The following is a 23,321-nucleotide window of genomic DNA, read 5'->3' as shown; positions in this document are numbered from 1 at the left end:
ATGAGCCTGAGAAAATATTTGAGGAGATAATAGCTGAAAACTACCCTAACATGGGAAAGGAATAGTCACCCAAGTCCAGGAAGCACAGAGAGTCCCATATAGGATACAACCAAGACACACAGTAACCAAATTGACAAAAATTAAAGGCAAAGAGAAAATACTAAAAGCAACAGGGAAAAGCAACAAATACCAGGGAATCCCCATAAGGTTATTAGCTGATTTTTCAGCAGAAACTTTGCAGCCCAGAGGGGAGTGGCACAATATTAAAGTGCTGAAACGGAGAAACCTACAACCAAGAATACTCTTGCCAGCAAGGCTCTCATTCAGATTTGATGGAGAAATCAAAACCTTTACAAACAAGCAAAAGCTAAGAGAATTCAGCACCACCAAACCAGCTTTATAACAAATGCTAACAGAACTTCTCTGGGTGGAAAAGGCCACAACTAGAAACAAGAAAATTATGAATGGGAAAGCTCACCAGTAAAGGCAAACATACAGTAAAGGTAGGAGATCATCCACACACAAATATGATATCAAAACAAGCAATCGTGAAAACAGGGGAGTACAAATGCAGGATATTGGAAATGCATTTGAAATTAAGAGACCAGCAACTTAAAACAATCTTGTGTGTGTGTGTGTGTGTGTATATATATATATATATAATATATGTTACATATTGATTTGCTATATCAAAACCTCATGGTAACTGCAAACCAAAAATCTACAATGGATATACACACAAAAAAGAAAGAGATATACAAACACAACACTAAATATAGTCATCAAATCACAAGAGAAGAGAATAAAAGAGGAAAGGAAGAAAAAGACCTACAAAAACAAATCCTAAGCAATTAACAAAATGGCAACAAGAACATATATATTGGTAATTACGTTAAATGTAAATGGATTAGGTGCTCTAATCAAAAGACACACACTGGATGAATGGCTACAAAAACAAAACCCATATATATGCTGTCTACAAGAGACCCACTTCAGATCTAAAGACACATACAGACTGAAAATGAGGGAACGGAAAAATGTATTCCACGCAAATGGAAATCAAAAGAAAGCTGAAGTAGCAATACTCATATCAGACAAAATAGACTTTAAAATAAAGACTGTTACAAGAGACAAAGAAGGACACTACATAATGATCAAGGGATCAATCCAAGAAAAAGATATAACAATTGTAAATATATATGCTCCCAACATAGGAGCACCTCAATATATAAGGCAATGCTAACATCCTGAAAAGGAGATATCAACAGTAACATAATAATAGTGAGGGACTTAAAAACCCCACTTAACATCAATGGACAGATCATCCAGACTGAAAATCAACAAGGAAACACAGGTCATAAATAACACATTAGATCTGATGGACTTAATTGATATATATATAGAGCATTCCATCTGAAAGCAGCAAAATACACATTCTTTTCAAGTGCATATGGAACATTCTACAGGATAGTTCACAGGCTGGGCCATAAAGCAAGCCTCAATAAATTTAAGGAAATTAAAATCATATCAAGCATCTTTTCCACTACAATGCTATGACATTAGACATCAACTATAAGAAAAGAAATGTAAAAAACCACAAACACAGTATGCTATTAAACAACCAACAGATACTGAAGAAATCAAAGAGGAAATCAAAAAATACCTAGAGACAAATGAAGATGAAAACATGATGTTCTAAAACTTACGGGATGCAGCAAAAGCATTTCTAAGAGAGAAAATTTCTGGCAATACAATCTTACCTCAGGAAATAAGAAAAATCCCAAATAAACAACCTAACCTTACACCTCAAACAATTAGAGAAAGAAGAACAAACAAAACCCAAAGTTATCAAAAGGAAAGAAATCATAAAGACCAGAGTATAGGGGCTTCCCTGGTGGCTCAATGGTGAAAAGCTGAAAGCGTTTCCTCCAAGATCAGGAATAAGACAAGGATATCCACTCTCGCCACTTTTATTCAACATAGTTTTGGAAGTCCTAGCCACGGCAATCAGAGAAGACAAAGAAATAAAAAGGAATCCAAATTGGAAAAGAAGAAGTAAAACTGTCACGGCTGCAGATGACATGATACTATACATAGAAAATCCTAAGGATGCCACCAGAAAACTAGTAGAGCTCATCGATGAATTCGGTAGAGTTGCAGGATACAAAATAAATACACAGAAATCTCTTGCATTTCTATACACTAACAATGAAAGATCAGAAAGAGAAATTAAGGAAGCAATCCCATTTCCATCACATCAAAAAGAATAAAATACCTAGGGATGAACCTACCTAAGGAGGCAAAAGACCTGTACTCCAAAAACTATAAGACGCTGATGAAAGAAATTGAAGCTGACACAAACAGATGGAAAGATATAGCATGTTCTTGGGTTAAAAGAATCAGTATTGTCAAAATGACTATACTACACAAAGTAATATACAGATTCAATGCAATTTTTATCAAACTACCAAAGGCATTTTTTGCAGAGAACGAACGTCTTAAAATTTGTATGGAAACAGAAAAGACCCCAAACAGTCAAAGCAATCTTGAGAAAGAAAAACGGAGCTAGAGGAATCAGGTTCCCTGACTTCAGACTATACTATAAATCTACAGTAATCAAAACAGTATGGTACTGGCACAAAAACAGACTTAGAGATCAATGGAACAGGATAGAAAGCCCAGAAATAAACCTACGCACATATGGTCAATTAATCTGCAACAAAGGAGGCAAGAATATACAATAGAGAAAAGACAGTCTCTTCAATAATTGATGCTGACAAAACTGGACAGCTACATGTAAAAGAATGAAATTAGAACATTCTCTAACACCATAAAATCAATTCAAAATGGACTAAAGATGTAAATGTAAGACTGGATACTATAAAACTCTTAGAGGAAAACACTGGCAGAACATCCTTTGACATAAATTGCAGCAATATCTTTTTGGACTCATCTCCTAGAGTAATGAAAATAAAACAGAAACTAATAAATGTCACCTAATTAAACTTAAAAGCTTTTGCACAACAAAGGAAACCATAAACAAAACAAAAAGACAACAAAAAGAATGGGAGAAAATAGTTGCAAACAATGCAACTGACAAGGGATTAATCTCCAAAATATACAAACAGCTCATGCAGCTCAATACCAAAAAAACATAGCAACCCAATCAAAAAATTGGCAGAAGGGGGCTTCCCTGGTGGCACAGTGGTTGAGAGTCCGCCTGCCGATGCAGGGGACACAGCTTCGTGCCCCGGCCCGGGAAGATCCCACATGCTGCGGAGCGGCTGGGCCCATGAGCCATGGCCACTGAGCGTGCGCATCTGGAGCCTGTGCTCTGCAACGGGAGAGGCCACAACAGTGAGAGGCCCGCATACCACAAAAAAAAAAAAAAAAGGGCAGAAGGTCTAAATAGACATTTCTCCATAGAAGACATACAGATGGCCAAGAGGCACATGAAAAGATGCTCAACATCACTAATTATTAGAAAAATGCAAATCAAAACTACAACGAGAGGTGTGAGTACATCCTCACACCAGTCAGAATGGCCATCATCAAAAAGTCTATAAACAAAAAATGCTGGAGAGGGTGTGGAGAAAAAGGAACCCTCCTACACTGTTGGTGGGAATGTAAATCAGTACAGACACTATGGAGAACAGTATGGAGGTTCCTTAAGAAACTAAAAATAGAGCTACCATATGATCCAGCAATCCCACTCCTGGGCATATATCTGGAGAAAACCATAATTCAAAAAGATACACGCACCCCAATGTTCTTTGCAGCACTATTTACAATAGCTAAGGCATGAAAGTAACCTAAATGTCCATCTACAGATAAATGGATAAAGAAGATGTGGTACATATATACAATGGAACATTACTCAGCCATAAAAAAAGAATGAAATAATGTCATTTGCAGCAACATGGATGGATCTAGAGATTATCATACTAAGTGAAGTAAGTCACACAGAGAATCTAAAAAATGAATTTAAATTGAATCTAAAAAAATGATAGAAATGAACTTATTTACAAAACAGAAACAAACTCACAGACTTAGAAAACAAACTTATGGTTACCAAAGGGGAAAGGTGGGGGGGGGGGATAAATTAGGAAGTTGAGATTAACATATACACACTACAATATATAAAATAATCAACAAGAACCTATTGTATAGCACTCAATTAGCACTCAATACTCTGTAACAACCTATATAGGAAACAATCTTTGAAAGAATAGATATATGTATAACTAAATCACTTTGCTATACACCTGAAACTAATACAACATTGTAAATCAATCATACTCCAATATAAAATAAAAATTAAAAAAAAGCAAACTACAATGTCTTTGTTGAGAAATACACTGGGTCATTAATTACCAAGTTTTACTAAAAATCAGCCAATAACTCAATTAATAATTTGGCATTAACAAACAGATTAGACATTTCAGAAGATCAGTGAATTTGAAGACAGAGCAAAATGAAATATATAACATGAACACAGAAAAAAAGAATGAAAAAAATTAAAATGAGATATGGGATAACATCAAGCAGACATATATATATGTGTATATATATATATTTGGAATATATATATTTTTGGAATCCAATATATATATATTTGGAATCCCTGATAGAGTATAATGAAGGAAGACAAAGTTTTTTAAGGAAAAAAACGGTTGAATAATTTCCCAATTTGATTAAAACTATAGATCCAAGAAGATCAAGAAACCTAAATACAAGAAATGTAGGGGCTTCCCTGGTGGTGCAGTGGTTGAGAATCTGCTTGCTAATGCAGGGGACACGGGTTCGAGCCCCAGTCTGGGAGGATTCCCACATGCCACAGAGCAACTAGGCCCGTGAGCCACAACTACTGAGCCTGCGCGTCTGGAGCCTGTGCTCCGCAACAAGAGAGGCCGCGATAGTGAGAGGCCCACGCACCACGATGAAGAGTGGCCCCCACTTGCCACAACTAGAGAAAGCCCTTGCACAGAAACAAAGACCCAACACAGCAAAAATAAATAAATTAATAAACTTCTACCCCCAACATCTTAAAAAAAAAAAAAGAAATGTAAAGAAAACTACATCAAGGAATATCATAATGAAGTTGCTGAAAAACAGTGATAAAAAGAAAATATTAAAATCAGCCAAAGAAAAGAAAGACATATATTAAAGAACAAAGATTAAAATGATAGCAGATTTCTCATTGGAAACACAGTGGAGCAGCAATTGTAAAATAAAGGAAAAAACTATTAACTTGGAATTCTTTATCCAGGGAAAATATCATTCAAAAATGAAAGCAAAATAAAGACTTTTTCAGACTGATAAGTCTGAAAAATTCATAAGCAACAGATCTACCAGAAAAAAATGTTAAAGGAAGTTCCATTTAAAGGAATGTTAAAGGAAGTAAAAGGAAAAATGACTCCAGATGGAAATATGGATCTACACAAGGGAATGAAAAACAATGAAAATAATAATTATGTGGGTAAATATAAAGATTTTTAATTATTTAAATCTCTTTATAAGATAACTGATTATTTAAGGTGTAAATGATAACAGTATACTGTGGGGTTGATAAGGTATATGGAAATAAATGTATGACAACAATAGCACAAAGGTGAGAAGGGAAAAAATGGAAGTATACTATTTTAAGAGTCTTACACTTATGTAAAATGGTGGAATAGTACTTGAAGTTACACGGTGATAGTTTAAGATGTACAGTATAAGCACTAAAGCAATCATTCAAATAATGAGAGTTACTGCTAATAAGTCAATAAAAGAGGTAAAACTGAATCATAAAAAGTTCAATTGCACCAAAAGAAGGCATAAAAAAAAGAAAAAAGGAACAAAGTATAGATGGGACAAATAGAAAACAAATAGCAAGATGGAAGACTTAAACCCAACCATATCAATAATAACATTAAATGTAACTGAAACCCAACAATATATAGAACAGGATAAGGCATCCTGATGAATGAGTACAATCTATTCTGGGAATGCAAGGATGCAAGGCTGTTTTGCCCTTTGAAATTCAAAGTCTCTCACCATATTGAGAAACCTAAAAAAGGAAAACCAAATAACCATCTCAATATATCCAGAAAAAGCACTCGATAAAATCAAATATCCGTTCTTAATAAAAACTCTCAGCAAGCTAAGAACATAAGGAATCTCACTCAATTTGATAAAGGACTTATGCAAAAATTATGGTTAACATCACGCTTAAAGGTGAAAGATCAGAAACAAAGCAAGGATGTCCACTCTAGTCACTTCCAATTAAAATTGTACTTTAGGTTCTAGCCAGTGTAATAGTTAAGAAAAAGAAATAAAAGGCATCCAGCTTGGAAAGGAAGATATAAAACAGCATGACTGTCTATGTAGAAAATCTGATAGAATCTACCAAAGAGCTATTAGAACTAATATATGAGTTTAGTAAGGTTGCAACATATAAGGTCCATATAAAAAATCGACTGTATTTCTATATACTAATGCAAAAATCAGATGTTGAAATTAAAAATAATACTATTTATAACATCTTAGTGATAAATCTGACAAAAGACATGAGACTTCTACACTGAAAACTCTAATACATTGCAGAGAAAAATTAGAGTCAATATTAAAATTTCGATTACCCCCAAATTGACCTATATATTCTACATAATTCCATCAGATTTTTTGTTTTTTAAGAAATTGACAAGGTGATTCTAAAATTCACATGAAAAACAAAGGACTTTAGAATAGCCAAAACAAAGTTGAAAAAGAAGAATAAGATTCAAGGACTTACACTACCTGACTTCAAGACTTATTAAAAAGCTACAGTAACCAAGACAGTGTATAAAGCTACAGTAACCAAGACAGTGTGATATTCAGTATCAAGATAGAACAGAGTTGTTCAATCCCAGTACTACTCACATTTTAGGCCAGATAATTTTTCATTGTGGGAGCTGTCCTATGTACTCTACGATGCTGAGCAGCATTTCTGGCTTCTATCTACCAGAAACCAGTGGTATCTCCCCTGTTCCGACAACTAAAATTGTCTCTAAACTTTGCCAAATGTACCCTGGAGGCAAAATTGCCCCAGTTGAGACCACTGAGATAGACGACAGATCAATGGACGAGAACAGAATCCAGAAACTGACCCACACATATGTGATGAATGGATTTTTCATCAATGGTATAAATTCAATTCAATGGAGAAAGTATAAATTCTTTCAAAAAATGACGCTGGAACAAACAGATATTCATATGCCAAAAACAGTCAATCTATGCCTTGCCCTACGTATACAAAAATTAATTCAAAATGGATCATGGATCTAAATGTAAACCTAAAGTTATAAAACTTGCAGAAGAAAACAAGAAAACCTTGGGCTAGGCAAAGATCTCTTTGATACAACATGAAAATATCATCCTTAAAGAAAAAAAAGATAAATTAGATGTTATCAAAATTAAGAACTTCTGTCCTTTGAAAGATTCTGTTATGAGAGCGAAAAGATAAGCTACAGATCAGGTGAAAATATTTGTAAATCACATTTCTAATACTGGACTTGTATCTAGAATATACTTTTAAAACCTCTATAATGAGAAAACAACAAATTTAAAAATAGGTGAAAGATTCAAACACTTAAAGAAGAAATACAGATGGCAAATGAAACATGAAAAGATGCTCAACAATACTGGTTATTAGAGAAATGGAAATTAAAACCACAATGAGCTACTACTACACACCTATTATAATACCTAAAATTTAAAAGCCTGTCCAGGGCTTCCCTGGTGGCGCAGTGGTTGAGAGTCCGCCTGCCAATGCAGAGAACACAGGTTCGTGCCCCGGTCCAGGAAGATCCCACATGCCACGGAGCGGCTAGGCCCGTGAGCCATGGCCGATGGGCCTGCGCATTCGGAGCCTGTGCTCCGCAACGGGAGAGGCCACAACAGTGAGAGGCCCGCGTACCGCAAAAAATAAAAAAATAAAAATAAAAAAATAAAAGTCTGTCCATACCAAGTGTTGCCTATTAATATAGAGCACCTGGAACTCTCATACACTGCTGATTGGAATGTAAAATGGTACAATCACTTTGGAAAATCATTTCAGAGTTTCTTAAAAAGTTAAATTTATACCTACCATATGACCCAACCATTCTACTCCTATATTTACCCAAGGGAAATGAAAGCATATGTCCACACAAAGATTTACACAAATGTTCATAGCAGCTTTATTTGTAATAGCCAAGAAACGTAAACAACCCAATGCCCATCAACAGCTGAATGGATAAACAAATTATGGTATATTCATACAATGGAATACTACTCAACAGTAAAAAGGAATGAACTATTCATACATCTTGTGACATAGATGAATCTCAGAATAACTATGCTGAGTGACAAAAGTCAGATTTTAAAAAGGCTCATACTATACAATTTCATTTTTATAAAATTGTAGACATAATAAATTGACCTCTAGTGACAGAAAGCAATTCAGTAGTTGTTTAGGGATGGTGGGGTAAGGGTGGAGGCAGGAAGAAGTGGGAATGGATTACAAAGGGGCACCAGGAATCTTCTGGGGGTGATAGACATGTTCCTTATTTGACTGTGGTGATGGTTCCATAGACATATACATACATCAAAACTTACCAAATTGTATACTATAAATATGTGCAGTTTATTTTATGTCAATTATATACTTAAATAGAGATATTTAAAAATTAAAACTCTGCTGGTATCTAACTCCCATTCTCTCCTCTGGTTTTAGAATTCTTTTGATAATTGAGATATAATTGACATATAACATTTAAGGTGTACAATGTGTTAACTCGATAATTTATATATTGCGATATGATTACCACTGTAGCTTTAGCTAACACCTCTATCATGTCACATAATTATTATTTCTTTTTTGTAGTGAGAACAATTAAGATCTAGTCTCTGAGCAACTTTGATGTTTATAATACAGTATTGTTGACTATAATCACCATGCAGTACATCAGATCTCCAGGAATTATGTATCTACTAGTTGCAGGTTTGTACCATTAAGCAACATCTCCCCTGCACTCTTACACCCATATCACATTCTCAAAGGTTTTCCATATTAATCATACAGTTTATTTTTCTCATGAATCAATTTAGGGTTCATTAACAAATGTGATTTTTTAAAAATTCTGAGTTAATTCCTTAAGTTTTTAGAATTCAGTCGGCAATGGATGTTATATTATTCAGCAACAGAATTCATAGCTAACATGTATGTGGCAAAAGTATACTAGGCTTTGCCATTACCATTATGTTAAATGAGTAGAATTACAGATATTTAGATAAAAATAATACACTATTTAAGATGTCTAAAGCCTAATCAGTTGATGGGGAAGAGACGATGCAGTCCCCCTCTGGAGAGAGAGTAAGATATTCTATGGTCCTGAAAAATAGGTAGAGTGGAATAAAGGAAAAAAAAAGCAAAGAGGGAAAAAATTAATGATTTTGTGACTTTCAAAAGTATGTGACTTTTTAAATCACATACTCCTGTCACTACTCCAAAAATATAAAACTGTACTTGAAGATGTTATAATGCCAAAATATGGGGGGAAAAAAGAATTACTTACACCCTATTAAACACATTGTTTTAAAATGTTGATAGTTGGCTGAGTTGAGAGCACTGAATGCATATATATCCCCAAACATAATGATAACAGGAGTTACTGGTAGTTATGCTTAAAAACATTCAGGTTCCAAATTGAACATAAATCTCTAGCCAAAATTCTCAGGTACTAATGTGTTTATTCAGCATCTTCAAGATGAACAAAAGTACCACTATGCTCAGGAAAAGTATAAAAAGGAAACTAACAAGCTTAAGAAAAAAGTAACAGTATTTTTTAATGAAAAAAATTACATTATAACAAGGACAGTAAACATTAAGTTACTATATATATATATATATATATACACACACACACATATACACACATTTTTTAATTTTTTAAAAAACCTGGTACAAAATTAAACTGCATCTTTCTCATATTCACATGATTAAGTATGTATTTTGACAGGATATAAAGATGAAACACAAGCTGGTAGGCCTCAAGATTAGAAACTCTAATGCAGGACCATATCACCAAGACTATTTTCTATCAGTTTTGTGACTTTTAGAAAACATTTACCTTGTATAAGACATAAAGGCTTTTTCTTTTAAGTATGTTAACTGCTTACACAGAAAATCAATATTGAGGGAAGGACCCACCATGCCTGTGTTTATCTATAATTCACTGTAGTATATATAATGTTCACTTGGAGGCTTAGTTATAATGATAACTACAATAAAGAAACAAGCTCAGCTGTAATTATGAATTCTAACTGCTTGTTTTGAACATCCAACTTTCTACTACAGATATTACACCTTGTAATACATGACACAAAAGAGCATATGTCAAACTTTGCTGCAGAGCTGTTAGGAGAATGCCAAATACAGATACTGAAAACTTTATGCGCTGTATTTAATACCCTGTGCATTTTAAAATTAACTGAATATTTAAAAAACGTAAACATACTTTTAAAAAAGCAACGCTAAGCACCTTTAAAATACAATACCAATATACTGTGACTGAACATGCATTTGGAAGACAAACTAATTTTTAAAAATTAATTTAGAAACCATTTTTAAAGAGCTACTCATTAAAATACTTACATGAAAATATTGATAGTTCCAGTTCCTACCTAAAAACCAAAAGAGTATACAATTAGGGATTTAAACCTTCACGCTCTTTTTTTTTTCTTTTTGTTTGTGGGGAAGATTCACTGCAACTTTCTGTCCTCGTAAAAAAAGTATCAGAAGAGACATTCACATAGAATTAAGTGAGAAATGTTTTTAAACTATGTTTTGTTCTTGACCAAGTGCTAAAGTCTGGATCCTCTGACAGCTCTCATCCTCCTAGGTAACTGACTAGAGTTTGTATCTTAACAAGCATTTCTCCTTAGCAACATCAAAAAGGAATGTCTCCAAAGGAATATAGTTCAATAAACTATAATAAACTATCGTCATTAATGAAAGGTAAAGATCTATTATTTAAAATCTTGAAAAATGTTTCCATAAAAACTAGAAATAACAAATGAAATGAATATTACCCACAATGCAACACTAAACTATAAATTAATTGGGACTTATACCCTTTAAGTACACACAGACTAAGAGAAAACTGGGCTTGAGGTAAGTAAGAGTTGTGGGGTTTTTTTTGCTGTACGCGGGCCTCTCTCACTGTTGTGGCCTCTCCCGTTGCGGAGCACAGGCTCCAGACACGCAGGCTCAGCGGCCATGGCTCACGGGCCCAGCCGCCCCGCGGCATGTGGGATCTTCCCGGACCAGGGCACGAACCCGTGTCCCCTGCATCGGCAGGTGGACTCTCAACCACTGCGCCACCAGGGAAGCCCAAAAGTTGTGTTTAACTTAGCATAACATAGATTTGGCAGCCTGCCTCTATAAATGCTGACATCAAGTATTTTCAATTCTTAGGAAAAATAAAAGCAATTCTTATTAAAAAATTATATATGTAACTGAATATTAACTTTGCATTAAATATAGGTATAAATAACTTTTATGTTAAATAGGGTATAAATATAAAGAGCAAGGAATTTTATAATTCCATCTGCTTCTAACATAACAGTGCTTTATACTTAGATACATGTTGTGTACCTGAAACAATTAAAGTGAATTAAGAATGGGAGATTGAACTTAGAAAAGCCAAAAAGACTCATATTTATATGAAGTATTAAGGTTAAATTTCATATTCTGCATGCTTTGAATATTAAACATTAATATCCATTGGAAATGCTTATTACTTTTAAATAAAAATTTAAATATACCCACAAATGATCTCTGGGGGAAAAAAAGGCTTTAGGTTGATTTCTTGACAGCTATAATTGACATTTCCAGTTCGCCAGCCTTATAGAAACAAGTAGCTTATAATGAATATACTGATTAGTACTTATTCAGTATTTGAAGTAAATATACTTACAAAAAGACTCATATTCATGTAAAGTATTAAGGCTGAATTTCATATTATATTCTGTATGCTTTGAATATTAAACATTAAAATCCATTTGGAATTCTTATTTTTAAATAAAAATTTAAATAAACCCACACATGGTCTCTACAGGGAAAAAAAGCCTTTAGGTGATTTCTTGACAGTTATAATTGACATTTCTAGGTTACCAACCTTCTGGAAAAGAGAAGCTTATAATGAATATACTGATTAGTACTTGTTCAGTATTTGAAGTAAATATGCTTATTTAACAAGCAAATATAACACACCAGTTGTTTTAAAGTTTTAAATATGAACTAAAGTTTCAACTACAAATCTTTACCTTTAAATACTATAAATTTTAATACCATCAATTCATTAAGAACTCTGGCACAGAAAAATAAATACAACTCAAATTCTTTTCTAACCAGAGCTGAATCTTCAATACAAAATAGGGGGAAAAAAAAAGAGAAAAATCTTCTGCTGATATCAAAAAGTTCCCCTAATTATCTGTTAACACCAGGGAATTCTATTATTCTTTCTGAATTCTCTCAATTTCTACATTTTTCAACCCATAAGTAGTATTTTAACTACAATACTGTATAAATCCATGCAAAAAACATTTATTTCTCTTGCTTATCTGATTCAAGTTAAAACTCTCAGTACTTACCAAGACACTGTAAATTTCTACTAGATGACCATTGGTATACTACTGGTTTGTAGTTTTAAGTATAAAAATTAGAATGGAAGAAGCTAAAATGCAACCACATAGTTTTCACAGATGTGAATGTTGGGCTTCATGTTATGATGTAAAATCTGTTGTTTTTCTTTCCAAATGAGACAGACCTCAGATATTCTCTCGTCTGCCAATTTAAAAATTTTCTTCACAACTTTAAAGAGGGAATAACTCTTTCAGAACTCAAAAAAATTCACCACACACACACACACAAACTCACATACTTTTTTTGTTGTTCTTTTTTAAGAACCAAAATTAATATCTAATTTCCAGAGGATGAATTAGATATGTGGATACGTTCAGATGACCTTTTGAAATACTGGCCTTATCAGATAATCAAAAACCATAAGAATTATACAAAATAAGAGGAATAAAATATCTCTTAAGGTAAAAATAGGGAGTTAGCAACAAATATGTCAGTTTTAAATTAAAGCTGCTCATTAAACCAGTCTTCAGTCCACTTATCACAATGCTGCGCTTTGATAATATTCACCTTCTTTTTTATGACATCAGAAGTCACCAGAGTTGTAAATTCTGAAAAGCTTCAATAATTTATGTAGCAGACAATTTCTTACAGTCCAATTTTTTTTTTGCTTCCATAGATAATGCTGGTTCTTTGGGTTCTTGCTTAACTTGGTTCACAGAAATGGTACCTTCTGGACTTTCTTCAACTTTAAAACCGAACATAAAAGAAAAATCCTAAGGGTTAATATAATTTATAATACTGGAATCTTTAGAATTATATGAATTTAGAAGCAAGGCAAAAAAAAAAACAACAGTAGTTTGGAAAAAGAATCAAGTAATTTAGAAAATCAGTTGGTGTATTTGAGAACTCAATGCTTCTGACATCTTAACGGTCATTCATATTAAATTCCTTCAGTACGGAAAAAAAAGAGACCAAGAAAACTGCAAAGTTACACTCTTCAAAAGATTCTTTGACCAAAAATCAGTCCATAATTTGATAAAATTATGAGGAATATCTCATATTTAAACTCAACTGTCTTTAAAAATATGTGTGACTAAAAGTCAGGAAGCCTCTCATTATTTGAAAATGATTTTTTTTTTTTTACAAACAGCAAACATATACTACAAATCCACTGATGTGTTACCATTCTCATATGGTCTCCATACTCACTCAATGTTGTCTCCCTAAAGAAACCACACTACTTAAATACTTCAGAAAAAATATGCAACATCTTAAATGATAGCTCTGACTTAGCTGCACGAGCTATGTGTTTGCTTATGTGAAACATTTCAGAATGTACTACCATTCTAATTTCAAAGTACTTATGACCAAATTAATGTAAATGTAGCAAACCAGCAACACTACTGTGATCTGGCAGGTGGGATACCTAAGATAAAATCTTTCTCTTTCTCAGGAATATCAGTTTTTCAGTTGCTATGGGGAACCAAGGTCAAGGGGACTATACTTGCTCAGAAAAGTGTGTTGAACACACCTAATGCTTGTCACATACAGGTGTGTTAGAGTTTAGCCTACACCATATCGAGAAAACCAGTAGAGGATGGATTTGAGTGATCCTGAGAATTCATATTTAGGTGAACTAGTCCCTAAAATCATGATCTAACTTGATAGATCACGCAAGTTCAGATCCAAAGAGGGTCTCCTTTAAGGCAATCTGAATTACAGCTCCCAGAAATCCTTGGCACAATGGAGGGACGAGAGATCTTAGAACTGGAAGAAGTTTTGGAGGCAGACAGATCCGGGTTTAAATGCCCTCTCTGTCACTTACTAGATGTGATTTTTTAGGCAATTACTTAACCTCCCAGAGCCTTGGTCTCCTCATCTGTAGAATGGGGACAATACTAGCTATTTCATGGGGTAGTTGTGAGGATTAGTTCATGTATATTCCTTTTCTCTCTCTTCTCCTAAAGTTCCTAAAGACAACTGCCACAGCCCTCTGGAGAAATTTTCTTAAAAGTATGCTTCCTATAAATTTAAAAGCCAATGATTTTTTTCTGGAAGGCACTATCTCACACATGGAGGGAAAAATATATGTTCTAAGGATAATTTCTATGAAGACTTTTGTTCTTCAAAGCAAACTGCAGATCTTTTCCCACAAAAACGCCCAATCCAGAACAATTTGTGTGAAAAGAAATGGCATAGGTCAAGTAGCAGTTAACAGAATTTATTACTATGTTGACTGGGTTCATTCTAAAGTGAAGGCAACAAAGTCTTGGATTAAAACCAAGTCCCCAAGTCTTACTAGTTCTCTTTCAATTTCTATAGAACTCAACATTTAAGTCTATAACTCAAAATCCTCCTTTTAACCTTTACATCTGCCAACTTCATCCCATTTTTCTTTGTGTGTGTGTATCAATTTTTCCATAATAACCTTTACACTAAATAGTTTTCCTTTTAGAGTTTCTCTAATATTTTTTTCATGCATTCAAAAATGACCTTCCTAAAAAAAAAAAAAAAAAAAGACCTTCCTGATTTCACCTCACCACAGATTTTCCATGTAAAACTAGGTAATTAGGGAATGAATAATTTTGATAAAGAAAAACACTAAAATGTTTAAAAGTTATTAAATTCATGGTCACCAAATTTCTTCCCTTTTTCTCCTGGTTTTACTTGATTTATTAATATATTATAAACCCACTGAGTAGAAATGACAGTTTTTTTTCTCTAGTGTAATAGTAATGATAGTCCATAAAGGTTAAAAAAAATAAAATCATATGATTTTAACTTACTAAGAGCTGGGTGGCTGTCTATAATCTGTATTGGAATGGTCTGAACATTTCCCAGCAGAATCCGATGAACATTTCCTTCCAGATTCTCTGTATCCTCAACATCTCCAACTTCCACCAGCTGATCCACTGCAACCAGATTTTGATCGGGTCCTGGAAGGTTACCCATGGTAGAGGAAATACTATTGTTTTGGGTTAGGCATGTATCTGTTTGAAGGCAATGAGTTTGGCCAAGCAGCAGAGAATTATTATTCATTACAGCACTTCCTACTGAATCCAGAAGTCTTGAAGGACTGGAGGAGGGGTGATTATTTACTGATATCAGAGCTGGTGATCCATCAGAAGATGTGAATCTTGGTTGCAACTGCAAACCCTTTTGAACCGAAAAGAGTTACATCAAAATGTTTGAATTTACTATGTATGTTTTTCTTATCAAATATATTACTCTTTTGACACAAAATTGGAATAAAAGCTAAGAGTATAGCTAATAACAAATATTAAGTGAGGACAGAAACAAGAACCAAAGGAAAATTAGTACAACTAATTTTATCGCATGCATAGTCAATTCAAACTTTTCCAAAACATATTGTTTGAATTATCATCTTAAATCAAGAAACAAAAAAGTCAGAAAATTAATGATGAAAACATCTTTGATCATCTTTATAATTCTATAACAATTCTGTTAAATCCCTAAGAAAAGAGGGAAGATTGAGGAAGAACGATAAGGGCCCCAAATTTGGCTATTACACTGGATACTTACCTGTAGTTGTGTGAATATTTTTGGCTGAAATGAAGAAAGTGAGGAGAGCAAGTGCGCTGGCTCTGGAGACAAAGAACCCCTTGTCTGATTTGTTTCCACTTTGCTGGAAATTGCTTCTCCTTGTGAATTTCCTAAATTATATAAAAAATAAACTATTAAAACAAAGTAATTTTTATGGCTTCTAGGATATACTTTATTACAATCCTTACTATCAGAAATGGAATAGGAAATAAGGTCAAAGGTTTGAAACGGACTTTAAGAAGTTATCTAGTCTACTATTTCCAGAACCTGGTAGATCATCAGAATCACTAAACTTTAAAAAATAAGTTCCTAGATTCAACCTCCAGTAATTTTAATTCAGTATATCTAGGAAGGGATGTAAGAAGCTATTTTTTTCCTTAAAAGATTCTATACCTGTAGTTCTAATCTAGTCCATTTTTTTCATGCTATAATGCTGGACCTAAGCTTCTCCAGATGTGGAACACCTATTGAATATCTCAGTTACAAAGACCAAACTTAACTCATCTTTGATAACCCTAGTGCCTAGGACAATGCCTGGCATAAAGCAGGTCTTCAATAATAATAGTACTAAATTTCTTTCAATAACTCATTTTTGAATAAATGAAGAAGAGCAAAAATTTTTCTTTTCTAAATATCTCAATTTTAAAGTAATTGCCCTTTGGGAATTTGAGTCCTTCTCATGTAATTCTTATATGTTAACCCAAATATATTCATCTCTTTAAGGTAATCAAAAACCAATTAAAACCAATCATCAACAACTATTTATTGCTCCCATACTGCATATCGCATCCGTGTAACCGAGTAATTTTAAAAAATGGTCCTGGTGTCAGACAACGATGGATTTAAGTGCTGGCTTTTCTCTGTAGCCTTCAACATTCTATTTAACTCAGTTTCTAAACTTCAGTTTCCTCATGTGTAAAATCAGGATAATAAGAGAATTTTCCTCAAAGGATTAACAGTACTCTCACTTTTCTTGGCTGCTTCATTTCTAACTGTCCCACCTCACTATGCTGCAGTTACCTGCTACTATGATTATACCTGGGACTATTATTCCACATGTAAAATCTCTAATTCAAACATCCCATTCTCTGATCACAACCTCTATTCTTCCAGGGATTTTGCTCAGGTACTCTACTACAATTCTGCTTCAACTTCACGTGAACCTCCAGTTAACTAATTCCTCAGTTTTCTTCAGATCCATCACTGTCTTCCTTAATAAAATTCTCTCCCCATCCAGCTTAGAGTCCTGGGCTTATAATTTTAGTCACTCTCTTGCAAATACCTTAAACTCCCTTTCCTCTCTGTCCTTGGGTCATAACGCCCTGGTAAAATCCTAATTCTGGATGAAAATGGCTTCCAGGGCCTATACATGTAAAGCTGAATGTCACTGAAGAAGAAATTCGCTGTCACTACTAATACCAATTCATGATCATCAGCCTCAATAGGACCTTCATGTATATGACAATCTTATAATGTTTCTCTCACTCTATATCAGGGATGATATTAAATCTCCATTTTCCTCAAATCTTGGTCACCCTTCCTGTGATCTTTTCTCATTCTTAACACTTACTTAAAGAGAAAAGAGAAGCTATCAGATAGAAATGTACTCAACTTCCCATCACCAAACCTATCAAGTACCTTCATCTTCATCTATCTCTTCAGGTCTCTCCTTTCCTAACATACCTTCCCTCAACCCCATACCCACTTCATAGCAAACTTTTTGAAGTGGTCCACACTGTCTCTGCTTCTTTATTCATCTCCCATTCACTCTTCAGCCACGCCAATATGGGTTCCTTCCAATCCACCTCATTGAAATGATTGGTACTCACGCTTTTCCAAACTTGATCACAGGATCTTTTTCTCTCCCCTGCTACCAATACCCAACTCTTATGCCAGGATTGCTGAGCTCAGTAAATGCCACTGTCAGTCAGTTGCTCATGGAAGAAACTCAGGAGTCATCCCAGATCATTCCCACTCTTTTACCTCCTACACCTGTTCAATCAATAACCAAGGCCTTCGAATTCAATTTTTTAAATAACTCTTAAATCTGCCTAATTCTAGTATAAATGTCACCAACTGTAATCTATACCACTATCACCTTTCACTTGGACTGCTGAAAGGGCCTCCTAAAACTGTTTTGTTGAACCAGTTTTATCTCTAAGCATTGTCTATACTTTACACTAGCTTTCTTAAGTTCCTTGGACACAGCAAGCACTTTCTTGCTCAGCCTTCAAACATGCTATTCCTTTGATTGGCAAATTCCTATTCATTCTTCAGTTCTCAGTCTAGAGAATAGGGAAGGGACACTTGAGAAAGTAACTTTTAAACTAAGTTGCATGTCTCTATCACCATTCCCATACAATTTGGCACAATTCTCTCATGGCACAATTCATAAAGGTAATTCATTAGAATATACTGTAGTGCCTTTTTCTCTTGCTAAACTTTAAATTCAATGAAGCAAGAAACTTACTTTTTTTTTAGGCTCAGCATTTATCACACTGAGTTAATATACACAGAACAAATGAATAATTCTAAAGACTTTGTGAATTTTTTTTTTATGTTACAGTGAAGGTACTATGATTTTAATTAATTACATATTAAATGTTAAAAAAATGGAACTGAGGAGGGAATTCCTTATTTATAATAAAAGGTCAGTTACCAAAAATTCTATTCTTTTTTTTTTTAACATCTTTATTGGAGTATAATTGCTTCACAATGGTGTTAGTTTCTGCTTTATAACAAAGTGAATCAGTTATACCTATACATCTGTTCCCATATCTCTTCCCTCTTGCGTCTCCCTCCCTCCCACCCTCCCTATCCCACCCATCTAGGTGGTCACAAAGCACCGAGCTGATCTCCCTGTGCTATGCGGCTGCTTCCCACTAGCTAGCTACTTTACATTTAGTAGTGTATATATGTCCATGTCACTCTCTCACTTTGTCACAGCTTACCCTTCCCCCTTCCCATATCCTCAAGTCCGTTCTCTAGTAGGTCTGTGTCTTTATTCCCATCTTACCCCTAGGTTCTTCATGACTTTTTTTTTCCCCTTAGATTCCATATATATGTGTTAGCATATGGTATTTGTTTTTCTCTTTCTGACTTACTTCACTCTGTATGACAGACTCTAGGTCCATCCACCTCACTACAAATAACTCAATTTCGTTTCTTTTTACGGCTGAGTAGTATTCCATTGTATACATGTGCCACATCTTCTTTATCCATTCATGCGATGATGGACATTTAGGTTGCTTCCATCTCCTGGCTATTGTAAATAGAGCTGCAATGAACATTTTGGTACATGACTCTTTTTGAATTATGGTTTTCTCAGGGTATATGCCCAGTAGTGGGATTGCTGGGTCCTATGGTAGTTCTATTTGTAGTTTTTTAAGGAACCTCCATACTGTTCTCCATAGTGGCTGTACCAATTCACATTCCCACCAGCAGTGCAAGAGTGTTCCCTTCTCTCCACACCCTCTCCAGCATTTATTGTTTCTAGATTTTTTGATGATGGCCATTCTGACCGGTGTGAGATGATATCTCATTGTACTTTTGATTTGCATTTCTCTAATGATTAATGATGTTGAGCATTCTTTCATGTGTTTGTTGGCAATCTGTATATCTTCTTTGGAGAAATGTCTATTTAGGTCTTCTGCCCATTTTTAGATTGGGTTGTTTGTTCTTTGGTTATTGAGCTGCATGAGCTGCTTGTATATTTTGGAGATGAATCCTTTGTCAGTTGCTTCATTTGCAAATATTTTCTCCCATTCTGAGGGTAGTCTTTTGGTCTTGTTTATGGTTTCCTTTGCTGTGCAAAAGCTTTTAAGTTTCATTAGGTCCCTATTGTTTATTTCTGTTTTTATTTCCATTTCTGTAGGAGGTGGGTCAAAAAGGATCTTGCTGTGATTTATGTCATAGAGTGCTCTGCCTATGTTTTCCTCTAAGAGTTTGATAGCTTCTGTCCTTACATTTAGGTCTTTAATCCATTTTGAGTTTATTTTTGTGTATGGTGTTAGGGAGTGTTCTAATCTCATACTTTTACATATACCTGTCCAGTGTTCCCAGCACCACTTACTGAAGAGCCTGCCCCTTCTCCACTGTACATTCCTGCCTCCTTTATCAAAGATAAGGTGACCATATGTGTGTGGATTCATCTCTGGGCTTTCTATCCTGTTCCACTGATCTATATTTCTGTTTTTGTGCCAGTACCATACTGTCTTGATTACTGTAGCTTTGTAGTATAGTCTAAAGTCAGGGAGCCTGATTCCTCCAGCTCCGTTTTTCATTCTCATTGTTGCTTTGAATATTTGGGGTCTTTTGTGTTTCCATACAAATTGTGAAATTTTTTGTTCTATTTCTGTGAAAAATGCCAGTGGTTGTTTGATAGGGATTGCATTGAATCTGTAGATTGCTTTGGGTAGTAGAGTCATTTTCACAATGTTGATTCTTCCAATCCAAGAACATGGTATATCTCTCCATCTATTTGTATCATCTTTAATTTCTTTTATCAGTGTCTCATAATTTTCTGCATACAGGTCTTTTGTCTCCTTAGGTAGGTTTATTCCTAGATATTTTATTCTTTTTGTTGCAATGGTAAATGGGAGTGTTTTCTTAATTTCACTTTCAGATTTTCATCATTAGTGTATAGGAATGCCAGAGATATCTGTGCATTAGTTTTGTATCCTGCTACTTTACCAAATTCATTGATTAGCTCTAGTAGTTTTCTGGTAGCATCTTTAGGATTCTCTATGTATAGTATCATGTCATCTGCATTTGTGAGTTATTTTATAGGCAAAGAGACTCTTAAAGGTTAATAAGCCAAAGAATAAAAAAAAATTGTACTGTATATAATTATTAATTTATCCTAAAGCATCTATTTAGGTGTTAACTTTTTAGAAGCCATTATGCTAAGAACTAGGTATATTAATTTGAATAAAATATGATTCTCAAATCATAATGAAAGATACATATGCATAAACAAAGGATACCATGTTAAATGCAGAGATAAATACAAAAGAGTGAATATCCATCTGTACATAGGGGGTGAAGTTAAGAGAGCATTTAAAGCCAAAGAGATTGCTATGTGAGTAATGAGAGGAGTTCACCATACAGAAGAGGAGAAAAGACATTTCTAGAAGAGACATTTCTAGACAAAGACATTTCTAGAAGAGAGAACAAAAAGGTTGAAATAAGCTTGGAATATTGAGAGAGCAAAGGAGTAAGAACATATGAGAAAAAACAAACCATACAAAAAAAACCATACCAAAAAAAAAGGAAAGCTGATTATATAGGAGGAAATTTAAATAGCTGGAAGTATTTTCATAAATCCTAACATAGTTGCTCTTGCCTCTTTGGGACATGGTTTCCTTATCCATAAATTAGATGAGATAAATTAGATAACATCTTAAATGTCTTCCAATTTTAACACTGTTTGATTTTATATCTTAAAAGTATTCAAGATAACCTACCTTCTGCAAGTGTAACTGTCACAGTCTCTCTGAGAATATTCCCACTACCTGTAGTCCATTGAAGCTGAAATGGGAACATTTACTTCAGTAAAAAGAACAAAGCATTTATTCTGAAAACTATTTTAAAACAGCAATGCAACTGTCATATCTTATTCAGTCATAGTATAAATGTGCTTTATTCTGTAATTACTCTCTTTGTTCACATTCTCAAAGTATTAAGTATATTTAACTATGCAAATAAATTAGCTTCCTAAGGTCAGATAGCAAGAATTTGGATAGCAAGTGTAGATGGCAAAGACTACTGCTAACCAAATCTGTTTTAGTTCCTGAATTTTGGATAGTGAATAACTAAGAGTTTTGGACAGAAAAGAATAGTAGCTCTAGCTTAAAAAAGTCTCAATCTATTCAGTTACTGAATTTAGAGAGTAAAAATGTATAGAGAAAAGAATACTGCTACTTGAGATTTTAATGCCAAAATCACTGCTTGTATTACAATTAGCAGTTCCTGGGTAACTACATTAATCTCTTCAGATTAGGCAAAATTTTCATAGAAATGGCCACTTTTCTGGAGAAAGCTACAGTATCACAATGTGAGGTAAACTTTATATCCATAGACAGCATATAGAACCAACATCATCACTTTGTGTATTCAACTCTGAACTATTCTATTTAAACTTGCTTCTATTGAAATTTTAAAAAGAGGTGGAGATATACACAGTATGTACTCAATAAATATCTGTTAAATGAATAAGATATACTTTTTACAGAGATAATATGTGTTGATTTTTAAGTGAAGATTACTATTGTTATTATAGTCAGGGTTGGAAATTCGCTGATATTTCTTCTTGTGAGAGTAATAAAAAATATTTTAGTCAAATCATTATCTGAGAGTTCATAGTGTTCACATTTTGAGAAAAAGATACTACCATTTTTCCTTATATCACAGTTATAAGGAAATAAGTTATAAGTTATATGGCCTAATAGCAATCATGCATCAGCTGAGAAGGATTGTTGTAATAAAACAAGGAATTACAGTTGTAATCATACCGTTGCTGGAATAATCTCTGAGTTATATACATTATCTCCATTTCTCAAGGATTTCTGTACCTCATGGATGTGATTTTTTATATCATTTACAGTTGGAAAAAAGGATAAATTATGTCTTTCAGGTATCTCATCAGGTTTGAACAGTTCCCTTTCCACAAATTTTCTATGGAGAATATAAAATAGAATAAAAACATAAACAATCTAGCAATCTAATTCAGCTCAAATGACAGAGTTCTCTTTTAGTATAAACTTCTAAGTATGGTTTACAGCTTTATAAGTAATTTATATTTTTCCACTTTTTTCCCATACATTAAGTCATGGAATTCATGCAGATTAAAGAAATGTAATATTTTCATTGGTTAAACACCTATATATCTTAGAATGAGCTTTGATATTTTTATGAATTTAACGAAATCACTATTTTCAATTTAAATATAATATGTTTTTGAATGCCAGGCACTGCACTGAACACTTCACATCTAGTATCTCCTTTAACCCACACTATAATCCTGTGAGGTAGGTATAATTATCATTCCTACTTTACAGATGAGAGAACAGAGGGCTACAGAAGTTAAGTATTGCTTTGGCCAAAAAGT

At 34.0% G+C, this 23,321-nt stretch overlaps 1 protein-coding gene across 7 annotated transcripts in view; it reads right to left on the bottom strand.

The window, feature by feature from the left end:
• Positions 1 to 23,321, bottom strand: part of CARF (calcium responsive transcription factor) — a 97,007-nt gene that overhangs the window by 34,603 nt on the left and 39,083 nt on the right. For 2 of the 7 annotated variants that reach the window (XM_049712350.1, XM_049712351.1), the window contains exons 9-14: positions 22,726 to 22,888; positions 21,679 to 21,742; positions 16,193 to 16,323; positions 15,436 to 15,805; positions 13,217 to 13,394; positions 7,767 to 10,686 (exon numbers count right to left, since the gene is read on the bottom strand). In XM_049712350.1, the coding sequence (XP_049568307.1) occupies positions 13,276 to 13,394; positions 15,436 to 15,805; positions 16,193 to 16,323; positions 21,679 to 21,742; positions 22,726 to 22,888 (847 nt within the window). In that variant the 3' untranslated portion in view covers positions 7,767 to 10,686; positions 13,217 to 13,275. Of the gene's footprint in view, positions 1 to 7,762; positions 10,687 to 13,216; positions 13,395 to 15,435; positions 15,806 to 16,192; positions 16,324 to 21,678; positions 21,743 to 22,725; positions 22,889 to 23,321 lie in introns of those variants that run through there. The other 5 variants (XM_049712347.1, XM_049712346.1, XM_049712348.1 and 2 more) reach the window with 5 other exon arrangements.

The sequence above is a fragment of the Orcinus orca genome, chromosome 7 (assembly GCF_937001465.1).
Source record: "Orcinus orca chromosome 7, mOrcOrc1.1, whole genome shotgun sequence".
Taxonomy (NCBI): Eukaryota; Metazoa; Chordata; class Mammalia; order Artiodactyla; family Delphinidae; genus Orcinus; species Orcinus orca.
The sequence above is the reverse complement of the archived record's forward strand: the minus strand, read 5'-3'. Positions and strand labels throughout refer to the sequence as shown.